The sequence below is a fragment of the Leptonychotes weddellii genome, chromosome 12 (assembly GCF_054177405.1).
Source record: "Leptonychotes weddellii isolate Sample4059 chromosome 12, ASM5417740v2, whole genome shotgun sequence".
NCBI classification, from domain to species: Eukaryota; Metazoa; Chordata; class Mammalia; order Carnivora; family Phocidae; genus Leptonychotes; species Leptonychotes weddellii.
The window spans coordinates 29631426-29658053 of NC_138380.1; the positions used below are offsets into that span (position 1 = coordinate 29631426).

General features: G+C 37.7%; 1 protein-coding gene across 7 annotated transcripts in view; it reads right to left on the reverse strand.

Annotated features, from left to right (window-relative positions):
• Window positions 1-26628, reverse strand: part of ST7 (suppression of tumorigenicity 7) — a 232255-nt gene that overhangs the window by 183748 nt on the left and 21879 nt on the right. Inside the window, exon 1 of one of the 7 annotated variants that reach the window (XM_081800213.1) lies at window positions 3886-4109. The exons of the other annotated variants lie outside the window; for them this stretch is intronic. Coding sequence (XP_081656339.1) covers window positions 3886-3898 — 13 coding nt within the window. The 5' untranslated portion in view covers window positions 3899-4109. Of the gene's footprint in view, window positions 1-3885; window positions 4110-26628 lie in introns of those variants that run through there. 7 annotated transcript variants of the gene reach the window in all.

Consider the following 26628-nt stretch of genomic DNA (forward strand, 5'->3'; position numbering starts at 1 on the left):
CATATTTGATAGAGAGTGAAATAATTTGCCAAGGTCACACAAGTACCAAATGATAAGCTGAGATTCAAACCTAGGTCATCTGGTTCCAAAGTATATGCTCTTAACCACTCTTCCATAATGCTTCTTGAAAACTAATAAATACTTAAAATTACATTTTAAGGTATCCACTAAAACAAGGAAAATAGAAATCTACTGAAAATGTGGAGAAAAATATTCTTAAAAGAGAAAGGTCACCAGAGAAAGCTAAGAATGACAGAGGACTATGTGGAAAATATGCAGGAATTAAGAAAAATGCATCCCTCTCAAATCATTGATCATGGCAACAACCAATGGAGAATACCAATAATGGTGTTGAGATGTAACTGTAGGAAGTGCAAAAGGGCAATACCCTTCAAAAGGATTGAAACCAGAATATTACCTTACGTAAGATCTATTTTAAATTGCATACCAGATGTTGTACACGAATAGCCACACAAAAGGTGGATGGATGTGGCCAATAGAAAGGCAAGAGGAAAAGTAGAATGAGAAAGTGATCCCAGGTAAGAGATATTTTCCATCCGAGGCCATAATCTATGTGCAATAACTGCTCTGCCAAGTCATTGATGTAGCTCCTTTCTTCACTCACACATGAGGTGTATGTATGCATCTATAAGTGCACTTTCCTGAGTGCCTAAACCTACTGCTTGGTCTGACTTCTGAGAGTAAGTTAAAGGCGGCAATATTTTTCAAGATGTCAACTTTTTAGAGAACTATAACAGGGTCAGTATGTTAAAAAACATTAGGTATCTCACTTGCCAGCAAAACTGGACACAAATGACCACCTCTGACTCCTACTGAGGTTTCTATAACCTCTGGAGGCCTGAGGTATTTCTAAATACTTTAGAAGGTTGGAATCCATATCAGGGAAGGCCCATCTTTGACAAAATGGATTCCAAAACCTTATTCTGCTCTAATTCTCTCCTCTAGGCGGTTGGCATGAGCTCAGAGAATGAAGACAAATTTTCATGTGTTGCCTAAGGAAAATATAATGAAATAAAACTGATCTGATATCTTCTATGCCCCTCCAAAAAAAATCACATAATACATTCCAAAACCAAAGTGATCTTTGAATTACCAGTTCTGTTTAATTATGCCTATCTGCCGGCAATCTTAATTAGTAAAGTGAGTATTGTTAATTTCAGGATAAAATGAGCAATGAAAGGAAAGATCAATATTCAAAATAATTTAGTGGCCAAAATCATCATTGTTAGATGAGAACACTGTTGATAAAGAGAGATAGTAGGGAAAATCTTAAACCCAAGTCAACAGTCATTTTTAGAGGAAACCCCACTCATAAATCACTCAACAACTCTTTCCTGGGAGCCTGCCATTCTGCACTCCAGGGGTACAGCCAAGAACAAACCCCTCCTCTACGGAGCTCATAGTCTGGTGGGTGAGACAAACAAATATGTAATATGTCAGGGGTGGCATGTGCTATAAAGAAAGGTATGAGGAACTCGAGGCTGAGGAGTGACTGAAATTGAGGGTTATTCAGCTAAAACTGTCAGGTAATGCTACCCTTAAAAGATGACATTTTCAACAGAGAACTGAAAAAACTGAAAGGAAACCACATGGATGACATGGAAACCCTGTGGGAGAAAGAGCAGTCCAAGAAAAAATAAATAAATATATCTATTCTTGAGTCATTAAGAATCATTTTCTACTGCATGATAACCCCTTCAGTGCTATGATAATGTCATTAAGTACAAAGTGGTTATGCTTCATGAACTGTGCTGACAGTAAAATAAATTCTCTTTTCAAATCCAAAAAAATTCACTCTCCCATGAACTGAAAACATATGCGTTCTTCTCTTTGCAGTTTACTAGAGTAAATATATCTATATTTGCAATTATGTAAATGTTTATAAAAATCACCATAGAAGACAACATCCAAAATAGCTTCCTACCACATCAGAAAACTAAATTAATTTATCTATTAATGTTGTATGAACTTAAACCACATATTCTCCCTAGAGTATGCACAATAACTAATTTTGAAAGTGTCGTATCTGGAATTTCCCTGGAGCCTTTGTTCACACTAAAGTTTCCTTAGTATTCCTCCTGATGTCTACTTAGCATGTTAAAGTTGTGTGTCTTTTGGAATACCACCTATATGTTTATAAAGTATTATCTAAAAACAACATAGAAGTGGTTTAGTGGCAATATATAAACTATAGAAAAATGAAAGAATCAATGATTCTGTTCTTTGGAAAATAGGTACAAATTTCTAATTGAAAACATACTCATAGTAAAGCTCCCTGTAAGCTTTTGGAAATTTCAGTTCTTTGCATTTGGCTATAAAGTGTGTCCCTTTCTGCTTCTACAGAATAACACACATAGAGTTAGCCTTCTAAAAGGTAAGTCTATTTTATTTCAGAGCTGTGAAACAAAAATTCTGGTACAGGGGCGCCTGGGTGGCTCAGTCGTTAAGCGTCTGCCTTCGGCTCAGGTCATGATCCCAGGGTCCTGGGATCGAGTCCCACATTGGGCTCCCTGCCCGGCAGGGAGTCTCCTTCTCCCTCTCCCACTCCCCCTGCTTGTGTTCCTGCTCTCGCTATCTCTCTCTCTGTCAAATAAATAAAATCTTTAAAAAAAAAAAAATTCTGGTACACTAATCTTATGAAAAAAATTCCAAATATACACACCACACACACACACACACACACTTATACTTGCTTTAAAGAAACACTAAAACAAGAAAATATGGATCTATAGAAAAAAAGATTTGAGGCAATTATTTTAAAATGTTTTATCTTCAAAAAGTATTTTCCACAAAGTCCTTTACATAACAAGCTCCTAAAAGTTACATTTTAAATTCTTAATCTCACAAAAATTTTACAATTGGTACCATATTGTCAAAGATACACACACACACATCAAAAGGGATCATTTATAGAGAATGTAAGTAGAGCTTAATCTGAATGCACACTGGGATTTTGTCATTATACTGGGTATGCAAGGTGGGTCTCTGCCCTGATGGAAAATCTTCCAAAGCCTATGTTCTTTAGTTTAAAAGGAATCTGTCAGAAAACAGTGTTACCATTACCCAAAAGTTCAAATTTAAGGTAATAATAAATTTTGAATTAAGGTGATTAATTTTTGAATTTGCTCATAAATTTTGGCAAAGACTCATGTCTTGTCCTCCTTACCATCACCTCACCTCCTAATCCCACTTTCACCCACCTGATCCAAGGGAATCCCCCACTTATTCACCAAGCAACCAGCAACCATGGTTAGTCTAACCTTAACTTTATTTCCAAACCTGTACCAATTTACCATTCAGAAACTAGAATTTGGGAACAAGGTTATGCAGTTTAAAAAAGAAAGAGGCTAGTTATTCATCCGAAATTTCTGGACACATTAATACTCAGAAAATTTGGGATAAAAACTGAAATTCTCCAATTACCAGATGATGTCAACTCTATCTAAAAGACTGAGCCACACACATGCACGAAACGACTATCACAATGCCAAAAATATTTTCTAGAAACCAGAAGCTCTCTGTAGACGGTGTCTATATTTTATTCTCTGTGTGGCATAATCTGAACTCAAATGTTTGTCCTCTAAACCTTCTGGCCCAGAGGGGAGGCATGAGAATTAATTATGGATTGCATTTTATTTTAAGTCTGTTTGATTATGACCCAAACTGAAATAGAAAAAACAAGGGTATATCTGACAAAGTCCCTTAAGTGCTTATCCTAAATTAACCAAAATTTGCATACAACAAATTCATACATCATATTTTTAAAAATACAAACACAGTCAACATAATTTTTAAATTTAAATGCAAAATATTTTATTTTAAATAATTCTACATGGCTGGACAATATTTTAAATTTAATTTTACCTGTATAATCCATAATGAAGCAATAGGCAGGGAAGCGGGTATTTTCCAAAGTACAGCTCTATCAGACACAAAATGAAACAGCTCCCTGGACAGGCAAACTGCTCTGGGGAAAGCCTCCTGCCATGTGACGTTAAGTACACACACACTTCTGCTTATCTCGAACTCAAGCCACAACTGACGTGGCTCTGCTCTCCTCTGCCTGTTCTTTTAAAGTCATCTTAGAAAAGTCTCTCTTAGAAAAGAACCGTTATTGGGCGCCTGGGTGGCTCAGATGGTTAAGCGTCTGCCTTCGGCTCAGGTCATGATCTCAGGGTCCTGGGATCGAGTCCCGCATCGGGCTCCCTGCTCCTTGGGAGCCTGCTTCTCCCTCTGCCTCTCTCTCTCTCTCTGTCTCTAATGAATAAATAAATAAAATCTTTAAAAAAAAAAAAAAAGAAAAGAACCGTTATTTCTTCCCATTTCATTCCTGTATTATTAGTTTAAAACTAGGGGGGGTAAAATTCTCTTCTTTCTCTAAGTGAAAAGCACACAAGATACCTATACTTCATCCTAGTACTCAATGGTACAAACCCATATAACCTGAAAGGAGTAATTATCCAAATTTTTAAGAAGAATATAATTTTGCCATTATGTCCATTCATTTGAATGTATGCACATTTGATCCATGTGAAACACACTGGATTAATTTGTAAACAAACCTAATAAAGGTGATGAAAGAACAATTTTTCAAAGCAGATCTAAAACCTTTGACTCATTTGTCTGAGTCCTGAAACAGACGTCAGATGGAAAGGACATATGGTCATTCCTGAGACAGACTCTTATCATCTGACATAATCTTTAATGTCATTGCCACATACCCTGAGCCACCTTTTCCTTCATTGCCAATTGTTTTGATCTTGAGCATATCCCTGGCTAAAACTTTAAATAAACTTTAACAGTGGCTACTTCATCTTGATACAATTTTTTACATTGCCCAGAGACAAGATATAAATAAATAACCTTTAAAACACTTTATCAGCTTTTTTTGTTTTTTGAGCAACTTGAATGGCTGGACAATTTCCAATTTAGATATATATTAGATATATATATATAATATATAATATATAATATATATATTAAATACTCCCCCAAATTGCAGCTACTTTAAGAAAGATAAGGTGTTGGTTGTTTAGAGTGGTTTTGTTTTGTTTTTATTTTGCTACTTGGAATAAGTTTCTCCATAAGATAATTACAAATCGACAATACTATAAATATGATTTCTAATTTTCAACTCAATATCAAAAGTATGTATCCTACAGAAATCTTAAAAATTCTGGGCTCAGTATCATCATTGAACAGATCTCCCCAATAATTTTATGAAATAAATGAGAAAGCATCATTTCAAGCAGCCATCTAGTCAATGTTTCACTACCATAAGCAGATCCCATTACACCACGTTCTGCTAACAGTCAAAAGCTGTTAATTCTCATCAACCTCACCTGCCACTGCTGCTGAGCAGCCCTGTCTCACTTCTCAGGCCTTAATTCTCTTTATCTTAATCTAGAGTAGAGATTAGAACGCTTTCCATGAGCTATAAAAAGTTGATATAGTTTCTTCCTGGTAATTAAGATGTGCACATGGTTAAAACAGTAATGCCATAATTGTTTTTAAAATGGTAAACTCGAAATGCCTAATAGTAACTGTCTTAACTTCCACAAAACTTACAAGTGTGTGGAAACACTGATAGCCATTATCAGATGTCACATGAAATGACATTTTATGCCTTTCACAATTAGGAACTGTTAGCTTGGCTTTTAAAAATTCCTATCTAATTATTTGAGTAGCATTATTTTAAGAGCAATTGTTTTATTCTTATCCTAACTTTATATTTTATAATTCTTGTTGAAATTACAGATGTTTTAAGGAAATGCATTTTATTGACAAAATGAGAACATAATAAAAAATCCAAACTAGAAGGTACAAGACAGATGGATAGGTGGGCAAACAGCTATAAAATCCACAATCTATAGCCTAACTCAAAAAGACACGAAATAACGAGTGTTGAGAATGTGGAGAAAAAGGAACCCTCGTGCACTGCTGGTGGGAATGTAAATCAGTACAGCCACCGCGGAAAACAGTATGGAGGTTTCTCAAAAAATTAAAAATAGAAATACCATATGATCCAATAATTACAACTACTGGGTATTTGCCAAAAGAAAACAAAAGCGGTAACTGGAAAAGATATACGCACCCCTATGTTCATGCAGCATTATTTACAATAGCCAAGATATGGAAGCCACCTAAGAATGGATAAGGAAGATGTAGTATGCATGTTATACACACACACACACACACACACAACGCAGCCTTAAAAAGGGTAAGATTGTGCCACTTATGACAACATGGATGGACCTAGAGGGTACTATGCTAAGTGGTGAAATAAGTCAAGACAAATACCATATGATTTCACTTGTATGTGGAATATAAAAAACAAAACAAATGAATAAATAAAGAAAACAAAAAGCAGAATCAGACCTGTAAATACAGAGAACAAACTGAAGGTTGTGGGGGCAAGGTGGAGGGAGATGGGTAAAATAGGGGAAGGGGAATGGGAGATACAGGCATCCAGTTATAGAATGAATAAGTCACGGGAACAACAGGCACAGCATAAGGAATGCAGTCAATGATACTATCGTAGCACTGTATGATGACAGATGTTAGCTACACTTGTGGTGAGCGTAACATAATATATAGAGAAGTTGAATCACTATATTCAACACCTGAAACTAATGTAACATTATATGCCAACTATACTCCAATAAAAAAATAAATTTTTAAAGACCTACAATCTACAGTTAAGTGATTTGCCACACCTCAAAAAGCTAGCAGAGTGGTTAAAAGCCAGGCTTTGAGTCAGACAGGGAAGGTTCAAGTCACACCTTAGCCACTTATTAGCTGGATTATCTTAGGCAAGTTTTTAAATCCTCTGAGCCTCTGTTGGCTCATAAATTGACAAAGGGCCTATGTCAATGACTTTATTTATGTAAATACAGAGCTAATGTGTAAGTAGCACTTAATGTGTACCAGGCATTGTCTTACATCATGTGTTAACTTATTTAACCCTCACAACAATCTTGTAAGGTATTGTCCTCATTTTAGAAATGAGGAAACTGAGGCATGGAGGGTAAATAATCACTTAACTAAGATCATACACTGAACAGAGCAGAGCCAGGGTTCAACCGAAGCAGCCCAGCTCAGAGTCCTACGAGACTCTGCCTCTACAGAGCAGGTGATCAACAAATGGAAGCAAAACAAGAAAAAACATTTCCAAAAACTAAGATCATTCTTTCCAATAAAACCAATCCTGCAATTTCCCAAATACTTCAGTTCAGAGTTAACAAACATTCTTTTATGGTCTATGTTCAATTTCAACATATGGAAAAACTAAACAGAACCAGAATGAAAGAGGTAATGTTCAAAGCCATTGTGACAGCTTAAAATGAGAGCTGTATTACCCAGTTAAGCAGAAATAAGCACTCAAGTGCAGAACACTATAACCATAAAAGGGCCAGAACTACTCCCGGCACTCCCAGCAACCACCAAGTCCGTCCCTCTCTACTTTTCAGTTCTCCAAATGTCACAGTATATACCACTTTCCTGGCCTGGGTTTGAGCAAGTTCCTCTAACTTCACAGGTCACTCGGGAGGAGGGTCTTTAATTAGTTCCCCTTACCTTCCTCCCCAAGAAACTTCTCTCTCCCCATCTCACTCTCAGCAGAGGAGACTCGCTGGTAGGTCTAGATGCAGCCCCCCCCACACCATCCCCTGCAACAATTACATCATCGTCCTCTCCAACAAGTAGCAACAAGTCATCCAAGTCACAGGTTCTTCTCAGATCACCTGTTCTAGCCTATGGCCCAGGTAGGGATCACTGTCCTAACTGCAACTTACTGACTCAGCAGCACCCAGGAACCCCATGTCAGATTCCTGCTATAATTTAACCTTTCATGCCCCAGGCTGGAAGAAGCTGGAAGAAGCATAGTTACTGAATCAAGAGACCTAAGGCCTAGGCTCAACACTGCCACTCATTTCCTAAGTCCTGGAACCTCTGTAGGTGTCCATTCGCCTCACTGGTAAAATGAGGAGGTTGAACTAGATGATCCTTAAAATCTAATTCAACACCAAGGATCTAGAATTCTACTGTAAACCAATTACAGCTGGACAAGAAAACTCGAGTAACTCCCTGCAGGTAACTGCTCCTCCTCCTCTAGTCCACACCATCCCCTTTGAGATCCTGCTGGAGCTCTGGGAACAGCCCCACTTCGAGGGTGGGAAACCAGGGAGCCAGTGTATCGTCCAAATCCAGTGCATTTACGTTGAATGGCTGATGCTCCATGGGAGCCTCCAACTGTTTACAGGTACACTGTTTCTCTCTAGACAGGCCCCCCAGTAACTCTACTAACCAAGAGTTAGTAGACAATGCAAATACCCACAAAACACCCACAGAAACAACTGTTGGGAGGCCCTGCCTACTGGTTCAGGGTAAAGGTCAGCCCTCTCAGACAACAAGCCCTGAGTGCCAGCAAGAAAGCTTCTGGGGATGCCTGGGTGGCTCAGTCAGTTAAGCATCTGCCTTCGGTTTAGGTCACGGTCACTGGGTCCTGGGATCAAACCCGGAAGGTGGGCATTTTGCTCAGCGGGGAGTCTGCTTCTCCCTTTCCCTCTGCCCCTCCTCCCTGCTAGTGCTCTCACTCGCTCAATTCGTCTCTCTCAATGAATAAAAAATCTCACCAAAAAAAAAAAAAGCTTCTGAAAGACACTCCTCCTTCCAAGACATGACTGAGATGGCCTAGACAGGGAGTGCCAAGTTTTCTGTAGATGATAGTTCAGGGGCTCTCCTCTCTCTCCTTTTCATGGCTTTCCTACCTGGAATAGTTCTTGATATGTGAGTCCATAGCCCTTCACCCTCCCTCGAAAAGGAGAAAGAGCATGACTCCTACTTCACTCTTCCCCCTTAAACCTGACAACCATAATCTTACCATAATATTTACATCATATTTCAGACCCATTCAATAACTCACTTTATTGCACATTTTAAAACCCCAGAGGTAGATTATAAATGCTCACCCTGTTTTTCCACATTGCAAAAATGATAACACGGGGTTTTCCCTCTGGTCTCTATTCTCACCCTCCTCACCAACAACTCAGAGTTGAGTCAAAATGCCTTAATGTTATGCCTCGTCCCAACTTCCCCTTAGTCTAAGTCAGAACAAATTTCACCTAAGATGTCGCTGCTCTCCCAGACTTCTTACCACCCACTCCAGCCTGCATCTGCTTCAGCATTTCCTTCTCATACTCTGTCTTTCTTCCTTGGCTTTACTTATCAAACCCCAAGGCTACCTCACGGCCTACCCCATAATATGAGAAGGCTCCACTGCAAAAAGGATTCTCTGAATGAAGAAGATTCTAACGGGTGAAACCAACTCCTCCTGTGAGTGAGCTACCCCCATATCTCAAAACTTGTAAGTAAGCTAAGACAGAGGACCATCAAGGACCAACCAGGTCACAAAACAGCCCTACGAAATAAGATGGGAACTCAGTTGCTCAACTCAATACCATGGCCCAGACCAGTGCTATACAATCTCTAAGACAAAAGTTAAAAATCACCGGCAAGCACAAAAGCAGTATTATGGCTAAAGGCCTAGTGAAACCTGACTGAAGATCCACCTTACCAAACTCCAAACCTTCAGATGAGCGCTCTTTCTGGATAGAAAGCACCTGTTGGTTATGCTTTAAAAGAATGGTGGCAATGCTGGTATGATACCAAACTCTCAGAGGCTGAAAGATTCAGACCTCCTGTAACATAGCAGGGCCACCTTCCTTATGGGAGCCCCAAGAGAGCTGACGTCAAGTAACCACAACCGGGAGGAGGGGAGAAAGTAACTTTTTAAGAGGTATAGTCACCTAATCACTGATTATTTTACTCTAGTGAAAGATGACTGTAAAAATAGACATTGGTTTAAGTGTTTAAGGCCAACCAATAAAAAAGAACATACATTAATTAATCTCGATGTAAAACTGTCATAAGAAACATAACTGAAGTTTTTAAAATACCTGAGAAAAACATGAAAGATTAAGATTTTCCTCCCACAATATGGACCCAACCATAAATATATTTGTTCATTTTACACTTTTAAAATGAAGGTCACTGTATATACATTTGAATCATAGCTCTCGTGGAAAGATCACAATCAAAATCCATGTTTCTAGGACAGAGAGGTACCCAAGCCAGACATATCCCTCTATAGAAAGTTTCCTTAGGCAAACCACAGACCTTCCTGTGTGATTTTAGTCTGTTCATCTAGCTGGCAAAAGGAACTGGTAGAAAATATGCAAAGAAAGTCATGAAAAACAGTCATGAATGGACTATTGTGGGTTAATCTGAAGGCAAAACAAAGAAAACAAAAAAACCCAGTGGAGAAATTCTTCAAGAAATACGGTAATATTCAGCTCGTTTTTGGAAGATCATGAATTATCATGATAATTATCATTATCAAGAAAATCATGAATTATCCATGGTACTCCAAAACATAAATCATTCTTGATGTTTTATAACAAGGGTCAGTACACTCTTTCTATAAAGGACCAAACAGTAAATATTTTAGATTTTGTGGGACCTTCTAGTCTCTGTCACAACTCCTCAACTCTGCCACTTTATTGCAAAAGTAACCATAAACAATACATAAACAAATGAGGACAACTGTGTTCCAATAAAACTTTACTTATAGACCGTGAAATTGGATTTCTTAAATTTTCATATATCATAAAGTATTTTTCTTCTTTTGAATTTTTTTAATCAGTTAAAAATATTTTTTTATAGAAACACTGTTATCTTGCAAGCCATACAGACAGGTGGACCTCAGATTACAGTTTGCTAACCCCTGTTCTATAACCTTTACTATAGTTGATCTGGCCTTTCTCTGAAAGAGTTCTGATCTTCAATTAGGTCTCTGCCATTAACAAGACTCACAGAGGTAATAGATTCCTTCAGGGCTGGGATTCAAGAAAACTTTTACCGCAGCCCCCTTCACTTCTAATGACACCATGAGTATTGACAGCCCACACTACTTTGTTCATTCCCTTTACATTAGAATTAGTGGTAAATGCTAAAATGACTTGTGAGAAATCAACTACTTTCAAGGACAACAAAAACATTTCCAATCCACATACATGTCTAGCCCTCAAAAATTCTATAAAAAACGGAAAGCATTGGTAAAGATTTCCAAATCTCCTCAATTATACTATAAGCAAAAAAACTTTACATGAAGTACACTTATAGTATGAAATACAAGTAATAGCTAGCTAGTTTGGTATGAGAAAATCTGGCACTGTTCACCAACAATAGCTGAAAAAGAATTCTTAAGAAACAAGACACTTAGATTTCAATCCTCACTGGGCAGTTTAACTGCTTTGGTTGGCCTTTCCACAACAGTACTTTATTTATGAAATTAATAGTAAGTTTTAGATTATTTCTGTGGTCTTTTCCAGCCCTAAAATGCTTGTAATGAGCTACACTACTCATGATATCTGACCTAGCCCACTGAGAGTTTCAGCATTTTTTCACTTTTCATTATCCTTCAGATAAGAGGCAGATAATTTCCTCTCTGCTCTTTTATCTCTGGCTTTTTGAAAGGCCGTTGGAAATACATTTCTGATCAGGACAACTGCAGCTGTCTCAGAAATAATCCAGTCTTAACACAGATATGAGTGAATCAAGAGAAAATACAATACAGTATAACATTTGGAAGATGTTTCTAGAGACAGACATTAGTGCCTTCTGCAACCATAAAATATCCAAGTTGTGGAGCTTCCCACAACAAAAGCATACAATCAGGTCCTTTAGCACCACAGAAATTTGTCTTCAAAATTGCTTCACTTTCCCACAATAATCACATCCTTGGTCTACACGAACCACTGCAGTCTGACTGCAGAATCAAGCAGACCTGGATTAGTCTCTGACACTGCTGCTTATAAACTGGAAGTTAGACACCTCCAAGCCTCACTTTCCCTTTCTGTAGAACAGGGATGCTATTCTTGGTAGCCATGGAAAGGATATATACATAATGGTGTATCAATACTGATGTCTTTGGAAAGATATCTGCAACACTGTTAGGTTTGAAAAAATAATGTACAAAGCAATAGGAATAATATAGCATTTTGGAGTTTTCTGGACAAGCATACAGTGGAAAAAAGGAAGGAAATTCTGACATGTGCTCCAATGGATGATCCTAGAGGACATGATGCTAAGTGCAATAAGCGAGTCACAGGACGACAAATACCATATGATTCTACTTTTATGAGGTACCTAGAGGAGGAGAAGGGTAGTTGCAAGAGGCTGCAGGGAGCGGTACCTCAGTTTTCTCAAACATGAAATATGTGAACCTCTCAGCAACCTATTAACCATACTTCATGTCTGAGAACACCTTATAAATGGTGAAATAACAGAAATTAGTAGTATTTATTATTAATTAAATTACCCTTATTGACTTTTTTGCTTAAATAACAAAATATCTCTGAAACATTTCTATTTATGGTCTATATATTTATGTTTAACAAACAAAATGCATCAGCTTTTGAATATGTAAAATGCCAAATTAAAGATAAAAGTATAATAAATATCTGTCCTTTGAGTCATTCTTTATATGGTACTCCATCTTCTCAATCCAACTCGGACTTTTTCCCAGGACCTTTTTTTTAGCAGAAACATGCCCTACATACTTTTCATGGGCATAATTTATTTTTAAATTAATGTCTGGGAATTCAGCATACTGTATCTTAAAACAGTGATCCATGTTAGTCATTGTTTCCACAGTCCACCAGCACTTGGGCAGGAAGTGTGATATACAAAGAAGGAACTAAATCTCATAGGGTCTTATCAGTAATGTCCTTTAGCATTTCATAAAAATTTGATACACTATCTAATCATGAAAACTGGAAATATTTTTATATTAATGATAATAATCAATGTAAAGACAGAGGAAAAACAGGGACCATTTATGACTCATGATCACAGGAGATCACTAAAGGTGAAGTGAGTCAAAACTAGAGCTAGCTAGACTTAGGATCGATAGCTCTTAGATTTTCTGGCACTGTACAAATGTTAAAATAATACCAGATTTTATAGGTACATAATGTGAATTACTAACATTGAAAATCTGTTCTTATAATAAATCTTAAGTAAATAATGATCAAATAAAATGGAAAAAGTTTCTTAAGTTATTTTGTCAATATTATTATGTATTAACAAATACATTCCACTTCAGTGAAATTAGATTCAAAGGACTTACATCTTAGTATTTCACTGAGAATGTAAAAGATTCTAGGAATGTGTGTTTAAGAAAAAAAAAAAAAAAAGCATACACTGAGGATAGATGCTATAACAAGGAACAAAATACAGAGGCCAGTGAACTTCCAGGCATTATACAGCAGCAAAACACTTAAAGATCGCCATGTTACAAAAATATCTCAGGAAATCAAAAGATAAAATATGTTAGGTTCCCATACACTACTTACCTAAAATACCCCAAATTACATTTATAGAAATGCAGATTAAAGTATCATAAATGTTTTCTTTTACACAAAATAGCCCATGAAAGATAAGTCATCTTTTTAATTGTTTACTGTAACTTATGTATTTTCTTAAATTGGGTACTATTTTTAAATTATACTAAAGCACTTATCTCTAAAACATCACAAGATAATTACAAAGGCTCATAGACATTCCTTAACATTTGACATAAAGTATAAGTACACTAAATATAAAAAATTACTATAAAAAAGAAAAATGTTTTATTTCTGTAATCGAAAGTCTATTTTCAGATATTCATCAACTAGAAAATGCCTATTCAGAGACAGATTTCTTTTTTTTTTTTTTAAAGATTTTATTTATTTATTTGAGAGAGAGAGAGCACATGAGAGGGGGGAGGGTCAGAGGGAGAAGCAGGCTCCCTGCCGAGCAGGGAGCCCGATGCGGGACTGGATCCAGGGACTCCAGGATCATGACCTGAGCCGAAAGCAGTCGCTTAACCAACTGAGCCACCCAGGCGCCCCAGAGACAGATTTCTTAACAGGGCATAGATTCTTTAGGTCATTTGGGGGATAGTTCAATGTTAGCTTCTACATTTTTCTCTCTGAGCACAGAACAAAAACTTGGTTGCACAAGTCCCCTAGATCCACTGAAAGAATTAGGGGAAAAGTATGTGGGAGGCAGAAAGCTTTTAAACTTAGAGTCAATGCCTAAGGACTGAGCCATTCTTTTTGGTAGTTCATTTCAGTACTGGAGTGTAAATGTTCTTGTGTGAATTGACAAAAAATATAACTGCCGAAATTATATAATGCTATTCTAGGAATACTTGTTTTACATTTTCAACAAAAGAAAGTTTTCAAAGAAAAAGAAAGACAAGAACTAACATTTATTGCATTCTTTATTATGTGTTAAAGACACCAGAACACTATGATAGAAACTTTCATGAAATCTTGATGGACTCTATGTTAAAAGGCATAAAAAAAGTCAATCAAGAACTCTAAATTATTAAAATGCCTATCTTTCCAGAGTTTAAAAAAAAAATGTCTATAGACTGTTCATTTCTTTTCAATATACACAAATATTTCTGAATTAAGAGATTCAACAAGTTGAATATTTCATTGTGTCTCTCCAGAGACCATGGGCAACATGATGAAGTAGTAAAATTCTGAGCCAATGTTTAATACAAAAATAAGATCAAAGAACTCTAGCTAACTCCCTCGACCTCTATCATTGTCAACTTGAAATCCTCCCCCCAAAATAGATATTCTTACTTGATCTCCAACTAAAATTACTTAAACTTTAATATTTAAGAAAGTATGTTCATATAACATCTTTTCAGATTTCCATATATTTGTATTTTATCTTTAGGCAAAATAAAAACATCAGATTATATTTTTGCTAGAAACAAGGTAAGGACCATTACTATAGCATCGAGGGGAAAAATAAAGAAAATTGGTTATCTTTTTCTTTTTTAATATACCCCCTATATTGACATTAACGCAACTATCAATCTACTACCCATAATTACCAAAAAAAGCGTAATAACACTAGACTGTATCAAAAATGGTCTCCAGTTAGTATGACAATTACACAAGAAGTACCTTCTCCCAAGCTTGGCCCAGGCTGTCAACAACCCACATGGATTGCTTTTGAAAACATCGTTACTTGGTATCTACAATTCTAGCACCTTCACTAACTACTAGTCCTTTCTGTAACTCACACAGACATAAAACCCTCTGGTTCCAGCTCACTTACCAAGTGAAAGGTTCCTTTCCAGAAAAACAGATCTGTGCTCCAGGGACCATAACAGAAAACAGCAGTAAAACCATTCACCTGCACTTAGCATTGGTAGTATCTTTTCTACCTTTTTCTTTCAGGTAGAAAGTGGCCTTTAAGTTTAGAAATATATTCTGTAGACACATGCATTCTTCTACATAATACAAGCAGTTTGACTAATTTGTCTTTTAAAGCAGAGAGAGGTGAATACTGTCTGGGTGAGGTTCAGCTGACCAAAACTACATCTCCTGTTGCCTTCCATTCATTTGCAGCAGAAGAGTTTTCCAATCATCCCCACGGATTTTTATACACACTAGATAAGGTTCCAGTTTCACTGCTTCTGCACAAAACAAACATCAAATAGCTTCTTCAGCATTTTTCAAAATCATATTCAAATGTCTTTCAAATCAGTTGGTGCAGAAAAGGAATCCTAGATTCACAACACCATAGGCTACAAAACAGAAAAACCTTATAGCCAGAGCTATAGTATCTATATCACTTTTTTTTTTCTTCAAAGATTTTATTTATTTATTTGACAGAGAGAGGGAACACAAGCAGGGGGAGTGGGAGAGGGAGAAGCAGGCTTCCCGCAGAGCAGGGAGCCTGATGCGGGGCTCGATCCCAGGACCCTGGGATCATGACCTGAGCCGAAGGCAGACGCTTAACGACTGAGCCACCCAGGTGCCCCTCTTTTTTTTTTTCCCTTAAACACACATTCCTAGAATCTTTTACATTCTCAGTGAAATACTAAGATGTAAGTCCTTTGAATCTAATTTCACTGAAGTGGAATGTATTTGTTAATACATAATAATATTGACAAAATAACTTAAGAAACTTTTTCCATTTTATTTGATCATTATTTACTTAAGATTTATTATAAGAACAGATTTTCGATGTTAGTAATTCACATTATGTACCTATAAAATCTGGTATTATTTTAACATCTGTACAGAGCCGGAAAATCTAAGAGCTATCGATCCTAAGTCTAGCTAGCTCTAGTTTTGACTCACTTCACCTTTAGTGATCTCCTGTGATCATGAGTCATAAATGGTCCCTGTTTTTCCTCTGTCTTTACATTATTATCATTAATATAAAAATATTTCCAGTTTTCATGATTAGATAGTGTATCAAATTTTTATGAAATGCTGAAGGACATTACTGATAAGACCTCCATTTTAGAATACTTTGAGGAGAGTTTAAGAAAGGGATTATTTACAGTGCTGTGGAAAGAGTATAAGGTAATCACAAATGATTGTGCAGTACCCAAAGACCATTACCATCCCCAGGATGAAAAGAGCAAGAGGGAGTTACCAGACTAGAAAAGTGAAAACCATACAGATAGAGTAAAAACCACATGGAAATACTATGGTTTTGGTGGAAGGAAACAGCCAAATGATTCACTTTCTCTAGGTCTTCCAATCTCCAATCAGCCTTCTTCCCACTGGCTAAATCCAACCAGAAGACAGAAGACAAGACATCTGACTAAGAAAGTTGTATCAGTCACCACCCATGGCAGAATGTAAGGTTATAGAAGAGTAAAAGTGAATTTGAAAGAGAAAACAGAAGATTATTCGTACATTATGCTATCTCCAATCATTTATTTAAAAGGGGGAAAGAAGATATTACATATATTCCCAGCAACAATTTCCCTACAGTGAAACCACTATTAGCACATCATGTTTAAGAGCTACATATTTATTTCCCTTTGCAATTGTGGTTCTTAAGACAGATCTTTTCCATGTCAAAGTATTCCCTCTAATGTTTTAATGAACTCATTAAATGCATTTCAATAGCTTAGCAGTCTTTGGTATAAAAATACCACTAAAGTTTTTCTCTTAATCTAAAAACACTACATCCATTGGTTTCTTCTTGTTTTCTTGTTTGATGGTAAACAGACCTTCTCAGATACATCTAATATATTCTATTATAAAAATCTGGCTAGGGGGGCGCCTGGGTGGCTCAGTTGGTTAAGCGACTGCCTTCGGCTCAGGTCATGATCCTGGAGTCCCTGGATCGAGTCCCGCATCGGGCTCCCTGCTCGGCGGGGAGTCTGCTTCTCCCTCTGACCCTCCCCCCTCTCATGTGCTTGCTCTCTCTCATTCTCTCTCTCTCAAAATAAATAAATAAAATTAAAAAAAAAAAAATCTGGCTAGGGCCCCTGGATGGCTCAGTCGGTTAAGCATCTGCCTTCAGCTCAGGTCATGATCCCAGGGGCCTGGGATCGAGTCCCGTGTAGGGCTCCCTGCTCTGCGGGGAGTCTGCTTCTCCCTCTGCCCCTCCCCCCACTCGTTTTCTCTCTCCCTCTCTCTTTCTCAAATAAATAAAATCTTTTAAATAAATAAATAAATAATTTTTTTTAAAAATCAGGCTATATTCCCCCAGAGAATTACATTTGCTTCCTTGGTCAATGATTCTATTACTTATTATATATAAAAATCACTGGCCAATTAGACATTATATATTTTGGCAAATAATTATGTCCTTAAGTGTCTTTGACTTTTAGAAAGATGTCTTTGAATCCCAGAAAGTTAAGTATATATTTATTAATCAAGACCAAAACATCTTCCTATCTGTTTGCTCCAAATTAAAGTTTAGAACCTTGAAAACATTATGCTAAGCAAAATAAACCAATCACAAAAGGACAAATATTGTATGATCCCTTTTACATTAGGTTCCTAGAGTGGTCAAATTCACAGAGACAGAAAGCAGAATGGTGGATGCCAGGGGCCAGGAGTAAGAGAAATGGGCAGCTTTAGTGTTTAATGGGTAAAGTTTCAGTTGAGGAAGATGAAAAAGTCCTGGAGATGGACAGTGTCAATCACTGCACAACAATGTGAATGCACTTAATGCCACAGAACTGTACAAAGATTAAAATGGTAAATTTGATATATGGTGAGATATAGAGAGATATATACACACAATAAAAAAAGAAAATTCAGAAATTAGGACATCAGCCTTAACTAAGGCAAAAAATTCATTTAATACCTCTACTTGCTTTTCCTATCTAAAAATACCTTTTACAATATAATCAAAGGGTATCACTAATTTCTTAGCCAAATTTCTATCTTCAATGTATTTAGAATTCCTCCTATTGTTGGGCTTAAAGGTTCTACATGGGAGGGCTCAATTTCACCCCTGATCCTTCGAAACAAACTCTACTCCCCAGCCCTAGTATCCATTCTTAGAATAAAAGTTTATGAAATCCCTCAGAAGCAGTCTTTAGATTACCATGCACATGGCCCATTCAAGGTACTGAGGTTTCAAAGATGATTAAGTCAAGATTACTGCTGTCAAGGAGCTCAATTAGTGGAAGATATAAAAATGACTGGATAATATTTCCTCTTCCCCAAATTCAAGCAGGTAGTCAACCCTGCTTATTGCCTCAGGGAAAGCACGTATCAGGATGGAAAAAGTAGGAGCCTAGGAACCTTTCAGGCTTTGTCAAAACAAAAGACAAATTACTTATAACAGCTCCAAACAGAAACTATCAAATATGCATCAGTAGTAGAAAGGATAAATAAATTATGGTCATACAATCCATTGGAAGTACTACATGGCAATGAAAATAATCAAACTGCTGGTGCAACATCATAGATGAAACTCAGAAATAAAATGTTGGGGGGGTTGAATCCAGACAGAAAAGAATATGTACTCTATAATTCAGTTTATATAAAATTCAAAACAGGTGAAACTAATACATGGTGAGAGAGTAGTAACCTTTGAGGAGGGTGTTTAGGTCAGGGTTAGTGATACAAAATGGTTTGAGGAAGGCCTCTGGAGTGCTGGACAATGCTCTACCTACTAATTTGGGAGACGGTAACACAGGTGTGTACCATGTCTTCAAAGTTAATTGAACTGTATATTCATGGTTTCTGCTCTTCCCTATATATGAATGTTATAGTCAATAAAAATTTTACTTTAAAAATCTCTGCTCTCATATTCAGGGGAGATAGAGTAAAGTATACAGTATGTCAGATGGTGGTAAGGGCTATAAAGAAAAAACAAAGGATAGGGTACAAGGAGTGCCAGAGTATGCAGATGGGTATGGAAAGGGATTTCCCACTTTCAAGGTCAACAAAGGCTGAACTAAGAAAGTGATATTTGATTAGAAACCTGAAAAGTGAGGGTGTGAGCCCTGTAGCTTTCTAGGGGACAGTGCATAGAACAGACAGTTCAACCTACGCTTCTACATGGCAACCTATACAACACGGAAGGAACTGTCCACCTATTTTCTACCTTCCTTTCTTATTTTAATGCAAGTGTAACAACCTAGATCACTGTAACTTTTTTTTTAAAAAGGTTGTTTCCCCATGTGTATACACACCAGAAGAAAACAAAACAAGATAAACCCTTAGAGGAAGGGGATTCGCAGGCACAGACACAGTGAGTATGCGGAACAAAAGTCAAAGGGATGAGTTTATTCAGACTAGAAAGAAACGGATCCAAACTGGAGAAAGAAAGTTGAAAGAGAAATTACTCATTTTTGCTTGCTCAGTCACAGTAAAGACAAATGTTAAACAATCACCAACCTCCCCACGCTTGAAGACAACACACACACACACACACACACACACACGCTTTCAATTTTCTGTCAAGGATCACCAGACACATAAGGAAAATTTCTAACAGAAAAGTGACAAAAACAACAAACAAGACACTTAAGCAAAAAGGCACATGGAAGACACAGAGACAATAAAAATTTTAAAAAGGTATTTTAAAATATGTATTTTCGGGGCCCCTGAGTGGCTCAGTCGGTTAAGCATCTGACTCTTGATTTCAGCTCAGGTCATAATCTCAGGGTTGTGAGATCAAGCCCCGTGTGGGCCTCCACACTGGGCATGGAACCTGCTTAAGATTCTTTCTCTCTCCCTCTTCTTCTGCCCCTCTCCCCTCTAAAAAAAAAAAAATATATATATATATATATATATATATACATACACACACACAATGCATATATATATATATACACACGCATATATATGCATATATATAATATATAAATATATAAGACATATATTTGGGGGGCAAAAAAGATGCTATTTTTTTTAAAAGATTTTATTTATTTATTTGAGAGATAGAGACATAGCGAGAGAGGGAACACAAGCAGAGGGAATGGGAGAGGGAGAAGCAGGTTTCCGCCGAGCAGGGAGCCCAATGTGGGGCTCGATCCCAGGACCCTGGGACCATGACCTGAGCCACCCAGGTGCCCCAAAAGATGCTATTTTTATTTTTATTTTTTTTTAAAGATTTTATTTATTTATTTGAGAGAGAGAATGAGAGAGAGAGAGCATGAGAGGGGGGAAGGTCAGAGGGAGAAGCAGGCTCCCTGCCGAGCAGGGAGCCCGATGCGGGACTCGATCCCGGGACTCCAGGATCATGACCTGAGCCGAAGGCAGTCGCTTAACCAACTGAGCCACCCAAGTGCCCAAAGATGCTATTTTTAAATAGGGGGTGACAGAACTGTACACTTCAATGGGTGAATTTCTCAGTCTATAAATGATACTTCAATAAAGATAGTGAGGCCATGACCTCAATTCCCAGGATGCGGCCTGATGAGCATGCTGAGGAGAGCTGCAAAAAGCTAGCCACTAGCTACATGTGTCTATTGAGCACCTGAAATGTGGCCAATCCAAGTTGAGATGTGCTAGAAGTATAAAGTACACACTGAATTTCTTAGTACAAAAAAATATATTGTAATTACCTCATTAATAATTTTGTATATTCAGTACATGCTGAAATGACAGAATTTGGGTATATTGGGTTACATAAAATATATTCACAAAATTAATTTCATCTGTTTCTTTTTACTTTTTTAATGTGGCTTCTAGAAAATTTTATATTTCATATGTGGCTCAAATGTGGCTTATATATTATATTTTTATTGGATAGTACTACACTAGATAATAAGTTCATTGAAGACAAAGACTGTATCTAAATAATTTTTGTGTTCTCCAGGGAGCCTAAAGCATAGTAGACCCTCAATAAGTATTTGCTAAATAAATAAATAATGAATGTTTTCACAGCACTAGTTCCCAACCATGTCATTTTGAGAGTGCATTTTGGAAGTGCATCCAACCTGAGGCAAGGTAGACAGGTAATTCAGGTAACTTGAATTGCCTATTCTTATCTTCTGTTGATTATTTAAAAGTATTTTTGGTATACTTCATAGATCACAACTTACCCCCCTCATATGTTCTTTTAGTACAACAATCATTTTAATCACTAGCCTCCATTATTTCAGTAGCTGTGATCACAGAGATTTCTAAAAATAAGAAATGAAGAAATCTACCGCCTTATCTTTTAAAGCCTGCCCTCTAGTGTTCATATTATTAGAATACATTTGTCCACAAAAATCAATTTGCTTTACAGGAAAATTTAAAGTAAATTTAACAATGAAATCTGCACACAACAGTATGTTACAAGACTCAGAAAAACACAGTAAAAACAAAATACTGCAGATAGCTAAAATACTGGCCTCAAGTGAACCAGTTTAATGAAAGGAAGTTAAAGAGAAAATACCCCTCAGTCTCACTTTCTAAATATCAATAAATATTCCATTTTATTAAAATGGACAAACTTGCAACCTAATTTCCCACCAATATCACTTCCAATATACCCAAATAAACACTCTACCAGACTGATCAAAGTAACTCATAATGTTGGGATATGCACTGATCCAGGAAAATACTTATGAGTCCTCCTATAGAATTATAAAAATATCTCAAGTACTTTGGATTTTTATACATCAGCACAGGGCTTAAATAGCCAGCAGCCCTAAACCAGCAAAGGGGGAAAATAACGCATGGTATTAGGACTGGCTACGAAATTTCTGGAAAATAAGAAAAGAGTAGTGTGCTCATGGTGGGGTGATTCCTAGTACCAGATAGAGACTGACTCCAGAAGTGAGAAGCTGCTGGGTGACAGGCTTCCTGTGAGGTCTGTCTGAGCAAGTAGTAAGGTCAGTAATGAATCTGCAGAACTGAGTGCCAAGAGCAATCTTATGGGAAATAAGATTTACAAAGTTCAAGGGGGTGGTGCAGAGTCAAGAACCCAAAGCAGAGGCCAATTTTCAGTGACAAGGATAGAACATCCAAGGAGGAGCAGGGTTCTTGCTGCAGCCTGGAAGAGCCAGGCCAGTGATGCCACAGCAAGTCCAAACGCCTGAGGAGGGTGCAAGACAGGATGCATGCTCCCAGTGAGTCACTCCTGCCAATGGCCTCATATCCCTCAAGCATATCCCAGCTTCATGGGGACTCCCCTAGAACCCAGTTAAATGCCTCAGGATGAGAAATATCCAAAAATACCAAACCCATTTAGATGGCTGCACATAACATGCTACCACTCATTTATAGCTTATAGCCCTTCGTTGAGGTGACTATGAGGATAATGAAGAAGAATTCTCTAGGAAGGCTGAATTCCAAATAATACGTTTGTTCACTTTGCAAGAAGAGAAGGCCTAGACTCAGAATCTTACATAAATTCCTGGGCAGTGGCTAATGTCCTGCTGAATAATCAAGGACTTGAAAGGAGTAATACTAAAGGACTGGTGGCTAGGAAGTCGAAAGATTGGAGAATGTGGATAGACTGACCATTTGAAAGGGCTAAGAGGATGAGAATGTCCACACCAATTCTCAGTAAAAGGCTCAACTGCAGAAGAAGTTCTTAATCATCCTCAGTCTCCTTTGCTCTTCTTCCCAACCTCTTGGAGTTGGAAAGCCCCAGAACTCAATCTAGAGCTTCTTCTCTTCTCTACCTATACTCTCGCTTTTAGTGATCTTATCTAATCTTGTGGCTTTTAATACTACCTATAAATTGTGTCCAAAAGCTATCTCTATCTCCAGACTCAAATATCCAACTATCCACCTGACATCTCCATTTAAATGTCTAAATATCTTCAACTGAACATATCTCAACCGAACATATCCAAAACTAGTCTTCCCCAAAACCTGCTCCTCCTTCCCCTGAAACTAGACTTCCCCATCTCATTTGATGCCAACTGGGATGGGTACATGGATGTTCTCTCCAAAGAATCTGATATCTAGCAGCAAGTTAAAAAAAAAATTGAAGTAGCTAGAATTCATTCATTCATAGCATCTGAGAAAACTATCCATTAGTTCCTGCTACCTAGATCCCTGGAGATATTTTGTCCTTTCTGAAATCTAATTCACCTTTTCATTTGATTCTGAAAATTTTCACTTTTCCTTAAATTGGCTAGGATTAGTTTCTATTGCTTACAACTAAAACCCCTTACCCCACATAACCACTAGCTTTCAGTTTACTAACTCTGGTTTACTAACACCAACTCCCAGTTTGTCACTAAATTCTGTCCTCTATCCTCCCTTCCACTTATAGTTAGGATGAAGAAGCAGTCCATTATAATAGACTCTAATCACACATGCCCAGAAATGTTCTGTATGTTATCTGAGAAATTCTAAGGATTAAAATTATTTTTCACCGAAGTATTTGGTCCCAAATTGGTTATGTTCAGCTATTCATGGAAAACACAATGGGTAGGAAATCTATCAGAGGATGTTCCCTGAAGCTCATCTAAAACAGTCTTATGCCACAAATTCTCAGAATCCCTTCCTTTGATCCCACCCAGTCTCCATTATAGCAGATAACCTCAGTCAAACACAATTAATTATTCATGATTTCATGAAAGGAAGGGACCATGTCTTCTCATCTCTGTACCTCATGTGAGGCAGGCTTGATAAATGTGTGTTGAATTTTATCAGAAAGTAATACAGAAAATGCTTCACATTTTTAAAACAATCACCATACTTCAAATGATATGCATTCGGAGTTGAATATGATGTTAACTATTCACTACTGATATATCTGAATATGAACTATCAGCTAAGTCTTTCTAACCATATTGAAAATTAAGAGGGGATTATACATGGACCTACAAAGTGCTTTATTATATTGATATTTCTAACTAATTCATTAATTAGCTTAGGTTAAATTTTGTGTATATCTCAAAAATAAGAATACCATGTTTGCTCACATTCTTCGTATCTCATTCTTCTTTAAATCAATGTCTTCTGTTTAAACTTGAGAATTACATGAATAAACAGAATGATCTAAAAGAATTTCCCAATAATTTTTGCCCCTACCCCCCAGTTTAATCTTAAAATAGCTAATCAACAGGTTGAGGATAAGTATCAATACCACAAATGTAAGTCTCAAAGGTAACAAGATGTGTTTTTCCTCCAAATAGTATCTTTATAAAGGAAAGCTTCACAAATGCATAGACAAGCACCATCTAGTGGCAAAGAAGTACTCCAGGAAAACAGATCTAAATTAAATTAACTACCAAAATCTAAATAATGGGTATTTGTTGTTAAGCAATTTTGTTAAATGTTTAATAACCATGCGGCGATTAAAAGTAAGGCTAGTCTTAAGATACAGATTAAGACTAAATGTCATTAGGACAGTGTAGGCTCAGCCGTTCTAACATTCTTGAATGAACCTCTTAAACTTAAGTAGAAAGACGTGAACTAACGGCTGTACTGAGCACAGCTACTCTGCCATGCACTGGGCACCTTTACAGATGCTACAGCTCTTTTAACCCCCACAACAACTCAGTAAGGAAGCTATTAAAATTCCCACTGTACAAATAAGGCAACTGAACCTCAGATAACTAAGCAATGTACCCTAAATCATACAAACATCAAGCGATGGAATTACCTCCCCACCTACTGCCCATTTGGGTCCTTGGGGAAAAATAAAGTACTACAACAGGTGAACTGAATGAGCACTTACTTTAGGTCATATATAACAGACTCCAACATGGGCAGGAGATATGTGCTTAGGGGTCCCTTAGGTAATCCCTTAGACTTTGGGATTAATCAGACTGCTAGCTAAAAGGGGACAAAGCCCATCTTAGTCCTGAACATACTGAGGTATATTAGAAAGATCATGGACTTTGGCGTCAGGCCTCAGTACAAACCAGAATTAGCAAACTAGTATCAACTGAGTGTCTCCTATGCAGTAGAGCACAGTGCTGGAGCTGGGCACAAACAACCTGCTCTCACGGAGTCTACAGTCCTGCCCTTGAAGAACTCTCAGACGCCAGACTAGTAGGCCCTTTTGGCACACTGGGAGAGACTACTTAATCCATAACCTGGTTTGGGGCAAAAAGAAGGAGTTTCCTAGAAATTTTTTAACTGCGTAAAAAAAGGCCTCTTCACAGAGAGGCCTTTACAAATTACTCACCCCAACTTTCAAAATTTTCTTCTCTTTGTCCCTCTCTCTCTCTCCCCCTCCTCTCTCTCTCTCTCTCTCTCTCTCTCACACACACACACACACACACACACACACACACACACACACACACAAACACACAGCTAAGATGAATATGTGCAAATGGGAGCATGCATTAAAACTTCTGCTTTCTAGAAGACATGCCCTTTACAACAGGGTTCAATTTTTCAGGTTCTTACATCTTCACAGATGTAGACCAATTTCATTTTAAGAACTGAAGGATTTAGGGGTGCCTGGGTGGCTCAGTCGTTAAGCGTCTGCCTTTGGCTCAGGTCATGGTCCCAGGGTCCTGGGATCAAGCCCCACATCAGGCTCCCTGCTTGGCGGGAAGCCTGCTTCTCCCTCTCCCACTCCCCCTGCTTGTGTTCCCTCTCTCACCGTCTCTCTCTCTGTCAAATAAATAAAATCTTTAAAAAAAGAAAAAAAAAGAATTGAAGGATTTAGGGACGCATGAGTGGCACAGTCGCTTGAGCATCTGACTCTTGGTTTTGGCTCAGGTCATGACCTCAGGGTCATATCAAGCCCCAGGTTGGGTTCCATGCTCAGCATGGAGTCGGCTTGAGTTTCTCTCTCCTTCTCCCTCTGCCCCTCCTCCCATTTGCACGCCTATACATGCTCGCTCCCTCTCTCTCAAAATAAATAAATAAATCTTTTTTTAAAAAAAGAATTGAAGAGGGGAGCCTAGGTGGCTCAGATGGTTAAGCGTCTGCCTTCAGCTCAGGTCATGATCTCAGGGTTCTGGGATCGAGTCCTGCATCAGGCTCCCTGCTCAGCGGGGAGCCTGCTTCTCCCTCTCCCGCTCCCCCTCCTTATGCTTTCTCTCTCTCTGTCAAATAAATAAAAAATCTTAAGAAAAAAAAAAAGAATTGAAGAATTTAACAAATAGATGATGGCACAGCTTAATGAAAAAGGACAAGACTTTGAAGCCAGGTCTCTTGAAATTCCAAGTCTGCAGTAAGTAACAGATTATTTGGATTTTTTTTTTTTTTTTAAAGTAAGGGTGGGGAGGGGACAATCTTAAAGGTGAGTCCACCTCTTCTCTTTTCTTCCTAAATAATTCAGTTCTCAACTCACAGGGAGGGCCAAGCAAGGTAGGTATCTATGCTGGGTGGTGACACGGGGGGGGGGGGGGGGCCA